The 19,610-nt window shown below is 45.8% G+C and overlaps 1 protein-coding gene and 1 pseudogene across 12 annotated transcripts in view; one reads left to right on the top strand and one right to left on the bottom strand.

Annotated features, from left to right (window-relative positions):
* Nucleotides 1-4,084: 4,084 nt before the first annotated feature.
* The window catches only part of Prpf18 (pre-mRNA processing factor 18), a 30,580-nt gene continuing 15,054 nt past the window's right edge, over nt 4,085-19,610 (bottom strand). For 3 of the 11 annotated variants that reach the window (XR_015640629.1, XM_087589752.1, XM_087589753.1), the window contains 4 exons: nt 19,527-19,598; nt 17,725-17,880; nt 8,357-8,459; nt 4,091-5,445 (listed from right to left, as the gene is read on the bottom strand). Coding sequence is in view for 8 of the 11 variants with exons in the window: in XM_087589752.1 (XP_087445878.1) it covers nt 8,379-8,459; nt 17,725-17,880; nt 19,527-19,598 (309 nt within the window). In the remaining 3 variants the exon portion in view is untranslated. 11 annotated transcript variants of the gene reach the window in all.
* Fbxl14-ps1 (F-box and leucine-rich repeat protein 14, pseudogene 1) lies at nt 5,439-7,133 on the top strand (annotated as a pseudogene). Its single transcript, XR_015641870.1, has one exon. The product of XR_015641870.1 is annotated as an F-box and leucine-rich repeat protein 14, pseudogene 1 (transcript).

Genomic DNA, 19,610 nt, shown 5'->3' with positions numbered 1-19,610 from the left:
AGACAGGGAAAAGGCAGTCAGGATGCAGCGACTCGAGCTCCGGAGTAAATACACACAAGTCCCAGAATCAGAGAGAGAGGTAGAGAGAGGAGAAGGAAGTGCTTTCCTGTCTTCACCGATGTGCACAGGTGGTGTGCACGCTGCCACACGTGAGCTTACATTAACAGATACAGACGCAGATGAATGAATATATAACGGAACACTAGGGTTTTATAAAAAGTGCGAACATTCAGTTCCCTTCTCTCAAATCCTACGCTTGTAGGAATGCACTAGGATGGCAGCATTAAACGAAGAGGAAGAAGCTGGCATCCAGGCCGGGATGCCTCAGTGACCGAGAGCCACCTGCTGCTCTTCCGGGGGACCCAGATTCGCTTCCCAGCACCCACACAGCAGCTCCATCTGTACAGCTTCTTCTGTGGGATCAGACATTGTTCCAACCTCCACAGGCACTGCCCACATGTGGTTTACCTACACACATGCTGGCAAGATACTCGTGAACATAAAAATAAGTCTATAAATGTTTTTAAATTAACATTTGAATTGATATTTTTAATGGGGTCTCTACTCAAAGAAAAGGTTATACCAATATCCAAGCTGGTCAGGAGACTCATTCCCTACCATTAACAGTTAGTTATCACAACATCAGCCTCAGAGAGGTACAGAACCTACGTCCTCGGAATGGATACATAAGTGTAAATTAGCAAGAGGGGCTGCAGAGATGGATCAGCAGTTGAGAGCACTGACTGCTCTTCCAGAGGTCCTGAGGTCAACTCCCAGCAACCACATGGTGGCTCACAGCCATCTGTAATGGGATCAGATGCCCTCTTCTGGTGTCTGAAGACAGCGACAGTGTTCTCATATATATACAATAAATAGATAATTCTTAAAAAAATAAATTAGCAAGAAAATATAGAAAACTCAACAGGAAACAACAGACATGAAGTCTGTCTCTATAAGGGCCTTCATAAAAGGAAATGTATAGCAACGAGGTATTCAACTGGGTTCATCATCAGGCGAACACGAATTAAATCCACAATGTAACACTGCTAAAGCGAAGGCTTCAAAAGATACCTCGAATGTGAGCAGACGCTGACAAACCCAACTCTCAAATCCCCAGAGCAGGAGCAGAACTAGTATACGCCCCACGGGAACTCCCAGAGCTGAATGTATATACCTTGCAGTCGCCTTGGTATGGACAGTATCCATAGAAATTTATATTCGCCAAGAAAGGCATACATAGGGTTCATGCAAACGTGGAACGATTCCCACTCATGAGCCCCGACTATACACAACAGTGACTACTAAAGACCTAAACTTGCACTGAACAAGTCACATGGGCAGTCAAGCACGGAGACTTCCGAATTGGGAAGACACACAAACACAAAATCAAGCAAGCCTAACTTACCAGATACATACCTTAAGGAAGTCCACGGGGCTTTGTGATCTGCTAACTTTCTCACCGACCGTGAGAGCCAAGTGTTACTTGTATATTAAGGAGGATTACATTCCTTATGCTTTGGCTTCATTGAACAAGTCATTTCCTTCCCTAACTTAGCTAGTAATCCGCTATTAGGGGATGTATTAGAAGGTCGTTGGCTGAGAGTGCCACAACCAGCATATTCTTTAAAGAAAGCAAGCTGCAGAGACGGGTCAGTAGGGGACAGCATTTGAAGTACAATCCTGAGGGCCAGGGTGGCAATTCCTAAAGTCCACGTGAAAGCCAGATGCATAGTCATGCTAGCAATTACAGCATTCCTACAAGAGGATGGGAGGTGGACAGAAGCCCCAGAACCTTGTGTGCCAGTCAGCCTGGAGGATGTGGAGGCAAAGCAGACATCCCGTTGTCTCTAGCGAGGTGGACAATGAGGACTGAGGCCTTCTGACATCTTCACGTTATGACATGTGCACACACCACCATCACCAAACACCAAACAAACAAACCAACAAAAAACTCACCAAAAACCCCAGCAAATAAAAACCAGAACAGGAGACATGGGCAGGCAGTGCGTTCCAGTCTTCTGTGTGGGTGGATATGAGGCACAGGGCCTTAGAGCATCACTGTTGGCTGGAATCATCAGGAACACTCAAATCTACAACTCACTCCTTCATAGCAGGGCAGAGTCTCAACCAAGGTCAGCTGCCTTATCCATAGGTCATGGCGTTTCCAAGGCTTCAAAAGGAGAGCGAGGGCAGTTTGGCTTTGACAGGTTTAAAACTGCAGCTGAAAGCCTGTGGCAGTGACTTAGCTGCCCTTGCAGGAAGCTCAAAGAATGAAGCTGAGACCACCAATAACACCCAAAAAGAAAGTGGAAACGCCCCAGTGGCTGCTGGCCTTGGCCTGAGGGTATGCACTGAGCTTGGCCACTGAGGGGAGGAAGGGCAGCTAACAGTTTGTTCAGAGCAGGGCTTAGGGATAGGGAAGGAGCTAGACAAATGAAGGGCCCGGATTCTTTCAAGAATGCTGTGTAAAAGTATCCCAGTCTAAAACGTGGAAAATACACAAATAGTCAACGTTTTAGTAGTAAACTATTTTGGCCAGTGTATAAACCTTATTCTTTTTGTAATGAGCACAACTCCAAAATTGTGGCTGGGGTCAGCTCACATCCAGCCGCTGCTGCTGGCCAGCTGCTAGCCAGTCACAGGGCACTCCCTAGTTACTCCACACCACCAGAAACTGGTTTCAAACTTTCAAAAGACTTTACGTTATTGTTAACTATTAAAGTTCCAGGGCTTAAAATTCAGCCACTGCAGCTGCAGAGTCTGTGATGAAAACCAGTTATCACGGCAGTTCCCCAAAGCGACCCTCTGGAGACCTGTGCTGGCCTCGGCTCTCTAGACAGCTGGAAACTCTTCCATCAGTATACCGTGAGAAAGTGCTTTTCGGTTCAATACTCCCAATACAATGCCACACCATACATTTCTAGAGGATGAAGTTATGCTTCCAGGGGCTTTGTGGGGGAAACTCCAACAGGGAGGAGGTGTGGTCCATTCATTTATCTGCTCAAGATGCCCAGACAAAAGAAACTTGAAGCTCAAGACTCCCTTTCATTCCGGCCTCCCTTCTGTGGTGAGAAGCACTAGAGGGGTCTGTGCCAGGAACGGAACCAGACACGAACACCCAAAGCCAAGCCTCCCAAAGGCTGGGAAAACATTTCTCGTCTTTCCCAAGCCGTTCAGCTTCAGAATTCCTTTTCAGCAGCAATAACAAAGGTTTGCACTCCCAAATGATTTACTGCGCTCAAGCTCCAGCACGGTTTAAAGCACTGTGCTAGGTTAAGCCGCACCAGAAGAGTAGTACCCGTTACAGATCCCATCTGCTTACTTCCCAAGTCTTACAGCCTACGACTGATTCCCAAGTTCTGTTCGTGACCTCTGCCTGCCTCATTCTTCCCAGGACCACCTTCTTACAGTATCTAGACCATTCTTTGACCATTGCTGTATTTCCCTAATCCCCACCCTCCAATACTGAAATTATTGCCATTCCGGACTTCCCACCATAGGCCACTAAATGGTGAAAGATCCATTCACTTGACAGTGACACTCCTTGGGAATGACAGTCTCCTTATGACCACTCACCTTACATCCTGTGACATCAGCAAGCTCTCAGAAGAAACTGTACCCTGGAACAGAAACTTGGGGATCTCGTCCATAGCCACGCACAGTTCAACCCTCTCCTGAGTAGTAGCTGGGTAGTGGTCTCTCTATAATGAACTATCAAATTTGATCCTCAGAGAAAATTACTGAAACTAACCCAGAGCAGCCGTACCACATTCTAAATAGTCCATGAACCTCGAAGGCTTTACAGACAGCTGTGATGGGCGGCTTTGCCTGGCCACAGGCTAATGTATGTGTTCTGAGCACTTTAAGGCAGTCTAGGTCGAGCCAATTAAGTTAGGAGCATTCGATGTATTTCTGACGTACTCTATGTTCACTTGCCTGATCAGGACGAATCCCACAATGAATCAAGCAGCACCCGTATTTATTCCTAAAGGAAAGGGTGTTTTACTAAATGTGCATACAGAGAATCCCAGTTGTTGTGGATGAGAGGATGGAGGAGAGAAAGGGATACAGTCAATTAGAGTTGTGACTGTTTAAAAGGAAAGTTATGTCTTTATTGTTTTAAAATATATAGTCTATGCAGAAGTAAATGTCCATGGCTTGAAGGAAAGATCATTTTCAACATGTCCTAGCAGTTTCCATACAGCTTCTTTAATTTGTACACAGCTTTTTAATTTCGGTTATGAAAAACTTGACCGAGAGAGCCACATAGTACCATGCTTCTCCACCCGACCTGAGAATGACTAAGGTCAGTCCTATAGAACATACACTCCCTCTGCACACAAAATAAGCTCAAACACAAACCAACCAGGGAAAAGAACAGAACAAAAGCCCAGCGCACACAGATCAGTGTTAGGGAATGCAGATATCAGGATACAGTTTCTTCTTCACATGGATATTATCAAGAGAAGGGAGACAGCATAAAGTGACTTCCCATGCTGTGTGGCCCAGGAGTGGATGAAGAGTGAGTGAGTTGGCCATTTCAATAGGATTTATAAAGAAGACCCTCATGACAAAACTTCATGCCACAGGAGGGACTTGCTGAACATCTTACGAAAGTTTCCTCTGCCAAATAACCCCTAAGTTCTACATGACTTAATCCTAAGAAAAGGCTTCAGCTGTAGTGCAGGGAACACTGATTCAACCCAAGACAGCCGCCATTGGCAAATAACTGGAGAGGCTATGCTATCCATGCCCACACTGGACCCCAAGTAGCTAAAGTGGCTTCTACTCTTTCTCACGAGGGGCCAACATAAACAACTGTGACTCTGGACGGTCCACAGCAGCCTCCAGGCCCTGCTCTCTGCACTTGTAGCCGCAGGGCCCCAGAAAGGCCGTGGTCTACACTGTAACGAGCGGTAATAGTGCCCTCTTGTCACCCGCTAGGCAGTGGTCAGCATCCATCACCACACAATACCCATGTGAGAGCGGACTCTCATCACTGTCAGATAAGGGAGCCAAGGCTCAGCAAGATGGAACTTGCCGGTGACTGAGTTAGAGCACGGAGCTGGGGAGCCGTCAGTCCTGATGTGGCCCACCCGCTCTTCCTTCTCTGACGCATCCAACTGGTGGGGTAACAGCCCATCTGCACAGATCACTGTGTTAGTCCAGATCTCTCAGCACCGCGGGACGGAGTGGTCATGGTGCTCAAAGCTCCACTCTGTAAGACCCAGAGCAAGTCCTCATTTTGTAAGGCAAGTGAGGACTGAGTGAGGCACAGTGCAGCCAGAAACTCTCCGGATCCAGGCACCAGGCTGCTGCTCTTGCTGGCCCACGGCCCACTTCTTCCCCCTGGCCTCGATGCACTGGTGTTCTGAACTTACGCTGGGACACTTTCAACCTTCTATCTCCTTAATTCTGTCTGTCCAGCAAGGTGACAGACGTGCTCTGTAGAAAGAAAAGCAAGTCTGAAACCCAAGAAAAATAACACTTATCGGTACCATTACACCTACTGAAAGACAGCGAAGAGTCCACGAACATAAGAACTGTGAAGGAGCAGTCAGTGGTCCCACACTTTTGTTGAAATACAAAAAATATTTTCTATAAATACCACATAGAAAAATGTGCAAATCACAATTTACAAACAGTTCAAAGACACCCTCAAATGCTTCTAGGTATCCAATGACACATTTTGGATCTTGAGAATGGTCATCCCAAATCCCCTTTCCTGTGGTATTGTTGTCTCCACATTTAAAACCCAGATAAGGTTGGCCCGCGATGGCCCGCTCTCCGCGCCTCCCGGGGCGGGGAGGAAGATGGAGACCCACATCTCGTGCCTGTTCCCGGAGCTGCTGGCCATGATCTTCGGCTACTTGGACGTCCGAGACTAGGGTCGCGCGGGGCAGGTGTGCACGGCCTGGCGGGACGCCGCCTACCACAAGTCAGTGTGGCCGGGCGTGGAGGCCAAGCTGCACTTGGGCCCGTCGAACCCGTTGGTGTTCCCCAGCCTTCAGGCCGGGGCATCCGCCGCGTGCAGATCCTCAGCTTCCGCCGCAGCCTCAGCTACGTGATCCAGGGCATAGCGAACATCGAGAGCCTCAACCTCAGCCGCTGCTACAACTTCACCGATAACGGCCTGGGCCACGCGTTCGTGCAGATCGGCTCGCTGCACGCTCTCAATTTGAGCCTCTGCAAGCAGATCACAGACAGCAGCCTGGGCCGCATAGCCCAGTACCTCAAGGGCCTGGAGGTGCTGGAGCTGGGGGCGCTGCAGCAACATCACCAACACCGGTCTTCTGTTCATCGCCTGGGGGCTGCAGCGCCTCAAGAGCCTTAACCTCCGCAGCTGCCGCCATCTCTCGGACGTGGGCATCGGGCACCTGGCCGGCATGACGCGCAGCGCTGCCGAGGGCTGCCTGGGCCTGGAACAGCTCGCTCTACAGGACTGCCAGAAACTCACGGATCTTTCTCTGAAGCACATCTCGCGAGGGCTGACGGGCCTCAGGCTCCTCAACCTCAGCTTCTGTGGCCGGATCTCGGACGCGGGCCTTCTGCACCTGTCGCACATGGGCAGCCTGCGCAGCCTTAACCTGCGCTCCTGCGACAACATCAGCGACACCGGCATCATGCATTTGGCCATGGGCAGCCTGCACCTCTCCGGTCTGGATGTGTCATTCTGTGACAAGGTGGGAGATCAGAGCCTGGCTTACATAGCCCAGGGACTGGACGGCCTCAAGTCCCTCTCTCTTTGCTCTTGCCATATCAGTGACGATGGCATCAACCGCATGGTGCGGCAGATGCACGGGCTGCGCACGCTCAACATTGGACAGTGTGTGCGCATCACAGACAAGGGACTGGAGCTGATCGCTGAGCACCTGAGCCAGCTCACAGGCATAGACCTGTACGGCTGCACTAGGATCACCAATCGTGGCCTGGTGCGCATCACGCAGCTGCCCTGCCTCAAGAGTCCTTCACAGCAACATGAGAGACCATGGAGAAACCCAGAGGCCTTTATCAATTAATTGTACTGTTTGTGAATTTGTATAAATGATAACAAAGATCCTCTTAAAACATTTATATTCTTACAGTAAAAAGTTAAACCGATATTTATATAATAAAAGAGGAAATATGAAGTATGTTTTTGAAAAAAAAAAGCACAAAAAAAAAGTGTCAGTAAGTGGGCTTATGTTGTAGAATTGTTTCAATTGAGCGTGCCTAGATTGTTGTCCATATCCCAATGTCAGGCTGTCAACTATACTCAGAGGTGTGGTTCACTAAATCATGATTGTTTCTCTTAGCTTCAGTGATCTACATGTAGTCTTTCTGATCATGTGCAGTGGCAACAAATTCTACTCTAATGGTCAGGGTGAACATGAACAAAAAAGATTTCGTGACAAAATGAGGAACACACACACACACATGCACACACGCACAGAAGAGAGAGACAGTTAAGACAAAGGCAAACTGAAAAACAGACAGATACAGAGAAACAGAGAAATATGGAGGGTAGAGACAAAGACATGGACAAAGACAAAGAGACAGAAAAATTCCTAAAGGATATATTTGTGAAAATACCATTGTATGAATGTAAATTCTGTATTCTAAAATAGAGACATATTGACTCCTTGAAGCTCAGTGAAAGGTATTTGAAAATCAACATTTCTTAAATGCCACATAAAAGCTTCTAAAGTAGAAATTTTGGATTTTTGGAGACTTGGTTGTGACTTGAGATGTTTTTCTGGAAGCTGTCTTATAAGAGTATATTTTTGCTGAAGCAAAGAGGTGGGGGTATATTTTGCTAAGAACAGACACATGGTGTTTTCCTGTAAGCTGCCTGGAAAGAAGTCATATGATACTTTGCTAGAGCAGACATTTGAGAGAAAGCACGATATTTGGAAAGGGTATAAATATAGCCCAGTAGACGGTGGGCAGCCCTGTGTGGTGTCAGTTCACTTTGCTACTCTTTGCTGGTCTTCCTCTCTCATGATGGTGTAGAGAGAAATGCACCAAAAAAAAAAAAAAAAAGGTGTTTGCAAGTAGATCACCAACTACTGCTGATTCTTGTGAACTAAGCTTCTGCTATCTTGACAATAAAGTTTGAAATTGTTCCAAAGGAAAAAAAAAAAACCCAGATAACATTTTTAGAACTTAATTTTCAACTGATTAAAATTAAATCAAGACACGAAAATTAGTTTGCAGTCCAATACCATGTGAAAGGCACCCCAGTTTTTGAAGTTAACAGGAAGTGCACCCGGTGGAGCGGCACCCTGCAGCTCCTCCCTCGTCGCCATGGTAAGGCTGGAAGTCAGAGGGCTAAGGGCTGTGGGCTGCGGGCCGCGGAGAGGCGCCTGTTACACACCGTGCTCAGACTTTACAGCACCTTACAGTGCATTGTACTCCACACACTTGGACGGGTCTGTAGGAAAGTGCTTCTGGCAGATTGTCATTAACCTCTTCAGTCCCTAGGAACACAAAATGAAAGTTCATTACGACATGGCTGAACTGACTCTAACTGCCTTTCTCTGTAGTGTACTCAGTTTCTCAACGTCCCCTCCAAACTGAAGCACTGCCAGCAATTCCACTCAGGATACCTAGACCAGTGTTCATTCAAGGGCACCGTTCATCACATCGTTAATTAATTTAAAAAATATGTGTTCTAGAGGGCTGTGACATTAGCCATCTGAGTTTGGGAGGAGAGAAACATGTCCAAAGGTGTGATTCTCTCAGACAAGTTTTCTGTATCTCTAAAGTTAAACTAAAAGAAGCTCCTGGGACACAGAGGAAACGATCTCGGCCATCCCAGCCAGGGGAGTTACTTCTGTATACGCTACATATTTTTGTTTGAAACTTTTAAAAACAAAGTAGAAGGAGCAAAGAATCCCAGAAATAATACAATTTTCCACCCACATCTGAATACATGAACACGCACACTCTCACAGTGGAGTATTTAGAGCAGCAAACGCACTGTCTCTGGGTGCCTGTGCTATCGGCCCTCCTCACACAGGCTGCGAGAGAGCTGAGCCCTAACTACCCAGGAAAACCTCACTGCCTCTCTGGGTCTGACCTGTTAAAAGTTCTTAGCTGGGTGGTAGACTTGAGGTATTTTTCTTACCTTTCTCACCATCACTAGGCTTTGAAAACAGGCTTTCAAGACCTCATACAAATTCTTTGTACCCTTACAAACAGGCCAAAGACAACAAACAGTAGAGACTTGCAGCAAGCCACTATAGATTTCTCTTGAAAATAGAAATTTGCAATCAGAAAAGAATCCTACTAATTGTTTAATCAATTTCCAAATTTCCCTGTTTACAAGGAATGCCTGTTAAATGCCTCACTGAAATTTTCGTAATATTACTGATTAGTTAGTTATTAAAACAACATCAGAGAACAGCAATGTTTAATTTCAATGATCCTAAGGCATACCAATTTCTAGCACAAATTATTTTAAGATGTGTTAAATCTTAAGTTCATGAAAATTAAAACCACCCAGATCTCATTACAGTAAGAAAAATAATGGAATGCAAGCCTAGAGTAGTAATATGGGTATAAAAGAACACGCAGCATGGGGCCTGGTCATTTAGCTAGTGCTCCGTTCACTCTTCTCCCCTCAAAATGACACAGTGGGCATCTTTAGACAAGAGACTCATGACGTGGTGGGAAGGAACTACAGGGCTGCAGCTATACAAACAGTAACTGAAGAACTCATGTGGAAATCCATGGAGACAGCATTAAAAATAGCCTCAGACACCTAAAAATCCATTTTTAAAACTCTAAAACTCTAACTAAATATTCAAACAATTTTTTATTTCTGCTTTTGTCTTCTGTGCATAATTTTAGACAGGGTCTCACAAGTAGTCCAGGCTGGTCTGGAGCTCACCACACATTCAGGAAGTGGAATACATGTTTGCTGCTGTGCTCAGACCAAGTAATTCTCCGCCCAGTGAAACCATGAAAAACAAATTCAGTTCGCTCCCTAATAAAACTGATAACATAAATATCAATTACTGTGAACTGTGCTATGGTCTAACAGATTCAACATCACTGAAGCATGATGTTGGGACAGTCTTAAGAGTCCTTTCCAGATCCAACCGTCGTCCAGACTGAGCTCTCTAAGGCTCGGGGTGTGGAGAGGCTATCTTTCAGTTAGCAGTGGGAAGGAAAAGCTCCCCAGAGCTTTCCCACTAGCCAGGCATGTGCTTCAGGATAAAGCACTCCTCCACTCTCAACTCCCCCTGCTGCCGAGTTCCAGCCATTTTCACACTGCTGAAGAGGTTCTGCTGCTCCTGGCCGTACGTGTAAAGGCCCCACGAGAGCCCTTGGTGCTTCTGCAGATCATCTGACTTCTGACTATGTCATGCCCACGGCCCCACATATGTATATACACTAGGGATTTCTTCCTCCCCTAAACCATGGTTGTAAGAGAAGGCCATATTCAAAGTGAATCTCTAAAGGCTACACATGTCCTCTATGCAAACCTACACTGTTATTCTCACCACTCCATCCCTAAGGGTCTTTAAATCATAATTTGTGCAAAAGCTTTCTCAAAAGCTAGGCTGAAGTGTCTCCTCTGTATCAGGCAGGAAGGGCCACCCCTGACGTCTCTACAGCAATTTAAACCTAGAAGTAGACTTAGGTCCGCTAATAAGCTGCACAGCTCTGGTTTCATCTGCCTGGGGAGGAAATCCCTGGGTGTATTTCACTTTGTGAGGAACAGAACACTTCGGCATCCACAGCTGAAGTCTACCGGAGTTTGCATTAAAGCAGGATGAAGTGATGTTTCAGTGAAGTCTCCTGAATGGCTTCCAGCACACTTCATAGAACACGTTATACAAGCATTTCAAATAAAAACGGGAGTCTGTCACACATTCTAAGTTTTCATTTATGTCATGTAACAGGCAGAACTAGAAAAGGCTAAGTCAAGCGCAGCACTGACTACGGCTGGAAAGACGTGAGCGCTGGCTGCGCATGCAGAGGTCCCAGGCTCGGTTCCCAGCACCCATATAACAGCTCACAGCTGGGATTCACAGACATAAAATATAAGTGGGTAAGCATTTACAAAGGAGAGGAGCACTGACTGGTGGGAGACAATGAGAAACAAGGCAATATGAAGGAATCTGCTCAAGCCACATCTTAGCTTTTAAAGTGGCATGTGTTATCCGGAACACTAACCGCTGAGCCATCTTTCTAGCCCCGATACAGATTTTTACAGTAGGCTATAAACGACTAAGGCATATACTCTAACACTAAGCATTTCTTGACGTGTATTTTAAAAGATGTAATTATTAAATAATTTTCACATGATTTCCTTAGCGAATATCTTCATGTAGAAGAGGTCTGAGCTATATATTTGCCAAAGGTTGCATATATATGAGCACACTGTCGCTGTCTTCAGACACACCAGAAGAGTACATCGGATTCCATTACAGCTGGGAATTGAACTCAGGACCTCTGGAAGAGCAGTCAGTGCTCTTAACCGCTGAGCCATCTCTCCAGCCTGTGTTTACTATCTTAAACAATAATAATAAAATAAAATAAAGGTTTGCCAACCCCTAATTTGAACTTCAGACAACATGTTGAAAACGACCCTCTCAGAAGATTTTTCAAATCAATCTCACTAAGAGACCAGAAGTTACAAAAGGTCGTCTGTTGTATGCAATGGAAATCAAAGAGTTTATAAACTAATGCAGTGCCCGGCCTACTCCTACCTGAGCTGCAGCCAGATTGCAGGATAAACGGCAGAGTAACTCCGTGCTTAATTTCACACAATGCTGATTTACAAAGAAAAAAACCTGTGGCAACATTTCAAAAATAAGTTTGTTTTACAGAAAAGAATATTTTGGAGTCTCTTAAAAGAGAGTAGCGAGGAACACTGGAAGTACATTTTTACAAGGCAGCAAGACTAACCAGAATGATTGCCGCCAAGGAGACTAAGCACATGGCCACTCACACTCTACACTCAAGATCCATTTTCTTACAGCAGAACTGAGGGGAAACGCAGTGTTGTTTCGTTTTACATGCAAGAAAATGCAGAACCAGAGGCTGGGCAGGAGGCCGCAGTCGGAACGCTCAGCTCTTTTGTATGAAGGCCTGGCCTGCCACAGGTAGAGAAATGGCAGAGAACAATCAGACAGATGCAAGCAGATGGGACTGCTAACTCAATGCTCGCAAACACTGCCACCTCCTCCCAACTGTGGGGACTGTTAACTCAATGCTCGCAAACACTGCCACCTCCTCCCAACTGTGGGGCAATTCTGCCCACTTATAAACATCTGTGTCGGGGCTGGAGAGACGGCTCAGCGGTTAAGGGAGCCGACTGCTCTTCCCGAGGTCCTGCGTTCAAGTCCTAGCAACCACATGGTGGCTCGCTACCATCTATAGTGGGATCTGATGCCCCCTTCTGGTGCATCTGAACACAGGTACATATATATTAAATAAATATACATACACACTAAATAATTTTTAAAAATCTGTTTCATACTGTTTTTTGCAACTTCTTGTGACTTTTGAAATTGAAAGAAGTTTAAAAAAAGATTTTCCTAACCCTAAAATTCAAACTTTCTGTAACTTAGTTGGCCCTTCGCTGCAGGGGTCAAAGCACCCTCTTCTACCATGAGCACTACGGAGAGATTCCCATCAACAGTCTCCATCCCCAACGACTAGACAAGAACAAGACGCCCACCACAGAGCCGCCTCCAATCAGAAAGCATTTATTAAGCACTATTGACAGTGCAGTTCTGGAATGTGGGGGAGCAGTAGAAAGCTGTCCTTACCCAGCACTAGGCCATCCTGTATGACTGTGACCTAATGTGCTTCCCTGGTGACCACACATGCCACCAGCTCTCCCACACTCAGTTCTGTGTACTCCAGTGCTCGTCCACTGTCTCACTGCCACTCAGACTGTGTGCTTGACTGAGTGGGCCGCTGGGTTCAAGGTTTTTATTGTCGTCCTTACTACAGAAACTGTCCAAAGTCAAGGACTTCTGGAATGTCTACTTCTTTCCCATGTGAATACACTCCCTTATTTGTTCTAGTTTCTTATCAGAAAATCTGATAAATATACTTACTTACAATGACCATGACCTCTGCAATGGCACCATGATACTTGGTCTGAAAATACCTCTTGCCCTCAGAGACTAAACTTCTGGCAGAGCTCACAGAAAATTAACGACATGGCTTGGGATCACTCAAGACTTCGTACTCGGGCCGCCGTCCTCCTGTACGCCCAGCCTCTGTGAGAACACACAGCCGCCCTCACTGCACCCTGGAGTCCCCAGGCTGAGCCGCAAGCACAGCTCTCATCTTAAGTTACACACTCCATGCCCTGACTGTGACGGTGTGTGTGTGCGCGTGTGCTTACGCTGTGGGAATCACTCGCTGAGATGAGCTGTCAGGTGGGAGGTAACCCTAAGACAAATCTCCATCACCACGTTTTCAGCACGGACTGAGTGCTACTCAAGAGTCAGCTGGGGTCGGTACAGCGCCTTCTTCCCTGCCATGTTTTCTGTGCTGTCCAAGCCCTTTGTTACAGAGAAGCACAGCACACAGGAACTGAGGCAGACAGACCAGACACACAAAACAGGCCAGTAACCGTGCACCACACACAGCAGCAAGGCAGGCTGAGTGGAGGCGAGATGGAGCTAAGTGGAGAATTTAAATGTGGGCTTGTTCTTGTCAAATTAACCCACGAGGGTTAATTTGCTGTGCTGTGCTTTACTGCTTACTGTGACACTCACACACACTGGAGCCTCTCGGGCTGTCCTTCATGAGTTAACAGTGCATCACGATATGAACTTTCTAAAACAGGGCTTCCCATCTGGTGGGTTGTGTCCCCTCTGGCAAACCTCTATCTCCAAAATTATTTACATTACGATTCATAACACTGGCCAAATTCAGTTATGAAGAAGTCACAAAAATAGTTTTATGGTTGGGGTTACCACTGCATGGGAAACTGCATTAAGGGTGGTAACATTAAGAGGGTTGAGAACCATTGTTCTACAGTCTTTGAAGCTGTGAGCTGAATAATCCTTCCTTCCTTCAGATTTTGTTATTCAGGGTATCAGACACAGTGACAAAACGTTTGACTAACACATCATCCAAGTGAATCATAAAAACACTAGGAAGTCGCTAACATGTCACTAGTATCTGCTCGAGGGGAGATTTAGATCTGTTTAGTATTCTAAGGCTTCCCTCGTTCAACGGCTGAATCTAAAACACCGTGTCCTCTCCACAGCTGCATAGCTGGACTGTCTCAGACAGCACACACACCACCTTCCCTGACCATCTTACGGAAAATCTCCTGACCTTGACTATTTAGCCCATGCTAGCCTTAAACTCAGAATGCCACTGTGACCATCTCAAAGCTCACAATCCTCCTTAGCCTCCAAGTGATGCAACTCCAGCCATCAAACCTGGCTGAAAAGGAGAGTCAGACAAGGAAAAACTGTACCTTATTCCCAAGCGCTGGCTGCCCGAGCATGAGAACCAGAGCTCAGTCAGTCCCCAGAGCTCAGTAAAATGTCAGGCACAGTGGTGTGCATCTGTAATCCCAGCACGAGGAGGTCAGCACAGGAGGGTTCCTGGGACTTGCTGGCCAGCTAACCCAGCTAATCAAGTACCATGTTAGAGACCTCGTCTCAATAAACAAACATAGGAGGACAGAGGGATGGACTAGAGATGGCTCAGTGGTTAGGAGCACTCACTAATCTTACAGAGGACACAGGCTAGGCTTCCAGGACCCGCAGTGGGTCACAATTATACCTTCAGTTCCAGGGGACCAAACACTCTTCCGGCCTCCATGGGTACAAGGCACACATACGGTACACACAGACATTAGCAGGCAAACTATTCATACACACAACATAGAAATATTTCCTTCTATAAAAGAACTGTGGATAGCCATTCTGAGAAACAAATCTGAGGTTAGCTTCAGGTCTCCAAACACCAAGTACACATCCAGGCACATGTACCTCCCACACATATAAACGCCTACCCATACAGGCATTCATGTACACAAATATTTTGAAAAAATGTTTTTCAAAATAGCAAACTATAGTATTCTATCTTAGTATTATTTTGGGTTTTTTTGTTTGTTTGTTTTTTTCTTTTCTATTTTTCGGAGCTGGGGACTGAACCCAGGGCCTTGCGCTTGCTCAAGTGCTCTACCACTGAGCTAAATCCCCAACCCCAGTATTATGTTTTAAATGTATGGGTGCTCTGCTGCCTGTATGCCCCTGTGCCAGAGAGGGCATCAGATCTCATTACAGATGGCTGTGAGCTGCCATGGGGGTTGCTGGGAATTGAACTCAGGACCTCTGGAAGAGCAGCCAGTGCTTTTAACCACTGAGCCATCTCTCCAGCTCCCCCTCTTTTAGTACTTAAATTTTATTTATATGATAGTTTTATTTAAATGCCATGATAACAGCCTAAACATTTACTCAGTGAAAGTATCTTAAATAACACAAGAATCAAAGAATATTGTTATGAGGAAGACTGGAGGGAGGCAGGCAGTTCTAACTGTCTGAACTTTTAAACACTATCATTTACCCCGGTATAAATGAGCACAATTAACAAATATAATCCTTGGAGATTATACTCAACTGTCAAAGGGAAAACCCACTCCTTTCTAACCCAAAGCGTTAGCCTTTACTACAGTCATCTGTGGTTCCAAGAAATGAAAATAGGGCCAGTGAGAGGCTCAGCAGGCCAAGGCGCTTGCAGTCAAGCCTAGTGCCCTGAGTTCGATCCCTGGAACCTGCACAAAGGGAGCAGAGAACCAGTGCCCTGACCTTCTATGAGCACCTTCACACACCATCACACGGTACACATGCCACTCCTTCACTTGCAATAAAAACATTAATGCAATCCTAAAACTTAAAAACCAAAAGGCCTTTGAACTCACCCACGTGTATTTGAACTCTATAAACTGCACAAGCCACACTGGGGTCAGGCCGAGATGCTTTTAATGCCACGTGTAATGCATGTGAATAAGGCACAAAGTGTGCCACACAAACTGACAGTCAGCACTTGGAAGGAAGATACAAACAAAGGTCTTCATGGATGAGAACGACCGCTCTCCGGCACAGCATCTAAAGGGACTTTAACCCTTTTAAGAAAATTTTAAGTAAATTTCTGAAACTCATCTTCAGATTTAAGAACTGCTACCAGGGAAGTTCCATATAATTTGAGATTTGTGACAATTTGCCCAAGCTAGATTATAACTGTTTCCTTATTCACATCAAGTTTTAGGAAAGTTTAGCCCCGCATGATCAAATCTGTAGGAGCAGGCATAATCTCAAGAAAACAACTACAAACACTTCAGACTTGGTCCTATAATTAAAAAGAGTTTTCATCTGCTACTTAGAAACAACAACATACACAAAAATAACTGCATGCACTGAAGCCGACTTCGCTGTCCACACCTTTGAGGTCAGCATACACTACATCCACATTCCTAGTCACAGTATCAACAGTACCATTAAACACCATACCTGCTTAACTGAGCCCCCGCATTTCTCAAGTGCCCAATCTGCAGCCTGTGTTTTTTTTTTGTTTTTGTTTTTGTTTTTTTTTTTTAAAGCAAGCTGGATATGAGTCATACCAATAATCCCAGCACTCAGGGGGTGGAAACATTGAGTTTGAGGCTAGCCTGAACTATACAGGAAGACCCTGTTTCAAAATAAAACAAATTCCACGAGTTTTGTTTTAGCGCTAAGAAATTAAAAGCCTGATTTTCCCTCCCTCCCATCATCATGTATGGACGTCATGGTGTCCTTTACTCCATGAAGCTATCTTAAAGACAAGTGCCCATCCTGAGGAACTTCCCAATATCCTCCTGCGCTGTGCCCTGCTACGTCACTTCCCTTCTCTGAGGTTTTATCCTCCACACTTCATTACCTTCAGTCAACCATTATGATGGCTTGAAGATACTGTCACAGGGGCACTAGAAGCTCAGCAGGAGCCTCCATCACCACAGCACCCCCTACATCAGCGGCCTCACTTCACCTCCTTATACAGAAACCACTCCTCACATTAGCATAGTGGTCAGAGTACCACGTTTCCAGGGAGGCCGTATTCACACAACTCTCATTGCAGAAGATCAATACAACTGCTCTTTTTTATAAGCAGTTATTAACAAGCCCCTCTTCTGCCCTCCTCCCCCCATGTATTATGATTATATGAGACACAATCTAGCTTAAAACAAGGGTCCTCTAACTCCACCAACTGAGTAGTGGAATTCAGGTGCAAGCCACCACGTCTAGCCGGTGCTGTTAATTTCTTACTCAACCTAATTAATAAACCAAATTTCCCCATAGTTAAATACGTATCTGGGCTGCGGGGTAGGGCGAATAGGGTTCAGTACTCTCCAGTGTTTCCGGTGTCCACCGAAGGCTGCTGAATGCACTCCCCGCAGAGAAGGAACTAGTATAAGCCTTCTTAGACTGTAGCTTTCTGTTTGGAGGATCACAGAATGACAGAGCAAGGCCCTCAGGATACTCAGCAAAAGCAACTACTGTGCAAGCATGAAGACCTGAGTTGAATTCTCCAAACACACAAATGTAGGAGAGAACTAACTCCCCAAAGTTGTCCTCTGACGCCTGTATGCATGCCAAGGCACATATGCGCATGTGTGTACACACACACACACACACACACACACACACACACACGCCATTAATTAAAAAGAAAGAAAGATTGTTAGAGCAAATCTTGTTCCTTAAAGTCATTTACCTGAATGTATTTTCGTTGGGTTTCATCATTTAAGACATGGGCAACATGCTTGGAAAAAATCTTTTCCCTGCCAGTTCTGGCGTGGATGCCGACCATAGTGACACCAATAGGCCAGGGAGCATTGCCAATGGCCATCTGAAGGTAAGCGTCATTCGCCTGAAAGAAAGTTTAAGAAATCAAAAGGGCAAAAACTGTATTATAGGTTCAAATGTTTATTTCGAGTACTGCACAGCCCTTCCTGACATACATTTTATCTGCCTCTTGACAAAGGTAATATGTTCCATTGATCAAATCAGGAATTAAAGTTCGGGGTGACATGCAGCCCTGCCCAGAAACACAAACAGCCATGAAAACAGAGGTCAATTCTAAGCACGTGAGAAAGACAAACAGCCCTTTCTAGCCCTTGCATGGGAAACAATGCATTTCAGACTGAACAACTGGTAGTTCATCCCATGCGCTAACAGATACTCTGTTAGTTTTTTTAACTGGATATTTTATTTATTTACATTTCAAATGTTATCCTTATCCCCCTTTCCTGATTTCCCCTCTGGAAACCCCCATCCCATTACCCTTCCCCCTGCTTCTATGAGGGTGCTTCCCCACCCCCTCCCACTTCTCCACCCTGGCATTTCCCTACACTGGGGCATCAATCCTTCCCAGGACCAAGGGCCTCTCCTCTTGCTGATGTCTGACAAGGCCATCCTCTGCTACATATGCAGCTGGAGCCATGGGTCCCTCTATGTGTACTCTTTGGTTGGTGGTTGAGTCCCTGGGAGCTCTGGGTGTCCGGTTGGTTGATGTCACTGTTCTTCCTATGGGGTTGCAGACCCCTTCAGCTCCCTCAGTCCTTTCCCTAGACTCTATTTTAGATGTAGTCTCCATCATGGGGGCTGGAAGGCAGACAGTAGCTAGCCAGTCTTTCACCACCCAACCTGCAATCATATCTTCCCCCCATAGCACTCTGGGGCTCTGGAAGCAGTGGGGACAGGGAGGATGCTTTATCTGCTGAGACAACCAACCACGTGGGGTCCACAACAGATGGATGCACAGCCTGGACACTGGTCTACAGGTCGCACAGCTAAAGTGTGTGAAGCATGAAGCTTTCTCCTCTCACCCCAAAACAGCCACCTACCAAGAGCCTTAAAATAAAAGCCATCAAAATTCAAGACAGAGGCCAGTGTTGCACCTTCAGCATCCACAAGCTTCTCTCCCGTCTACAACTGCCTTCCCTCCAATGCCGGCTTCTAAGCTCTCCCTAAGGTCTGGATCCTGGTGCTTTCTAACACCTCTGCCGAGCCCACTCAAGAGTTAAACACACTAGACTGGATGGGAACTGCACTCCCACCAAGCAGTCAGCTAGCTCTACAGGGCTGTGGAGGGAGGGATGAGTCCTGTCAGCCTTCCAAGAGCAATTTCCAAACTCAGACACATTACAACCCATAGGTAAGCGCCTCTGAGTCAGTCAGGCAAGAGTTCAGCTATGTTACCAATTAAGAGAGCTTTTGCAGTGGTCTGAGAACCTTGCTTATATGGGAGCACTCATTCTGGGCCATAATCAACTATTTAACACTCTGAAATTCAATCCCGTCCATAGGACAAACATGCCTGCACAGCGAGCATACACTGAAGAAGCCTTTAAAATGACTAAGAAACACAGTGGAGGTCTCAACTTTGTTACTCAGCACCAGGAGAACAGAATGTTTCCCTCCTACCTGCTTCACACTCATTCTTCAATGTACTATGTAAAATTCTCCCCGCTCTGTAATGGTCACAGTAACTGTAACACATAATATAAATTTTACCTTCACGTACTCTCTCTGTAGCATGAACTTAATAATATCTGTTATTGATTCTTTAATATCAGCAGGAAGATTCTAAAAAAAAAA

Source organism: Rattus norvegicus, chromosome 17 (genome assembly GCF_021556685.1).
Source record: "Rattus norvegicus strain SHRSP/BbbUtx chromosome 17, alternate assembly SHRSP_T2T, whole genome shotgun sequence".
NCBI lineage: Eukaryota > Metazoa > Chordata > Mammalia > Rodentia > Muridae > Rattus > Rattus norvegicus.
Note: the sequence above shows the minus strand (reverse complement) of the source record. Positions and strands in the feature narration are given on the sequence as shown.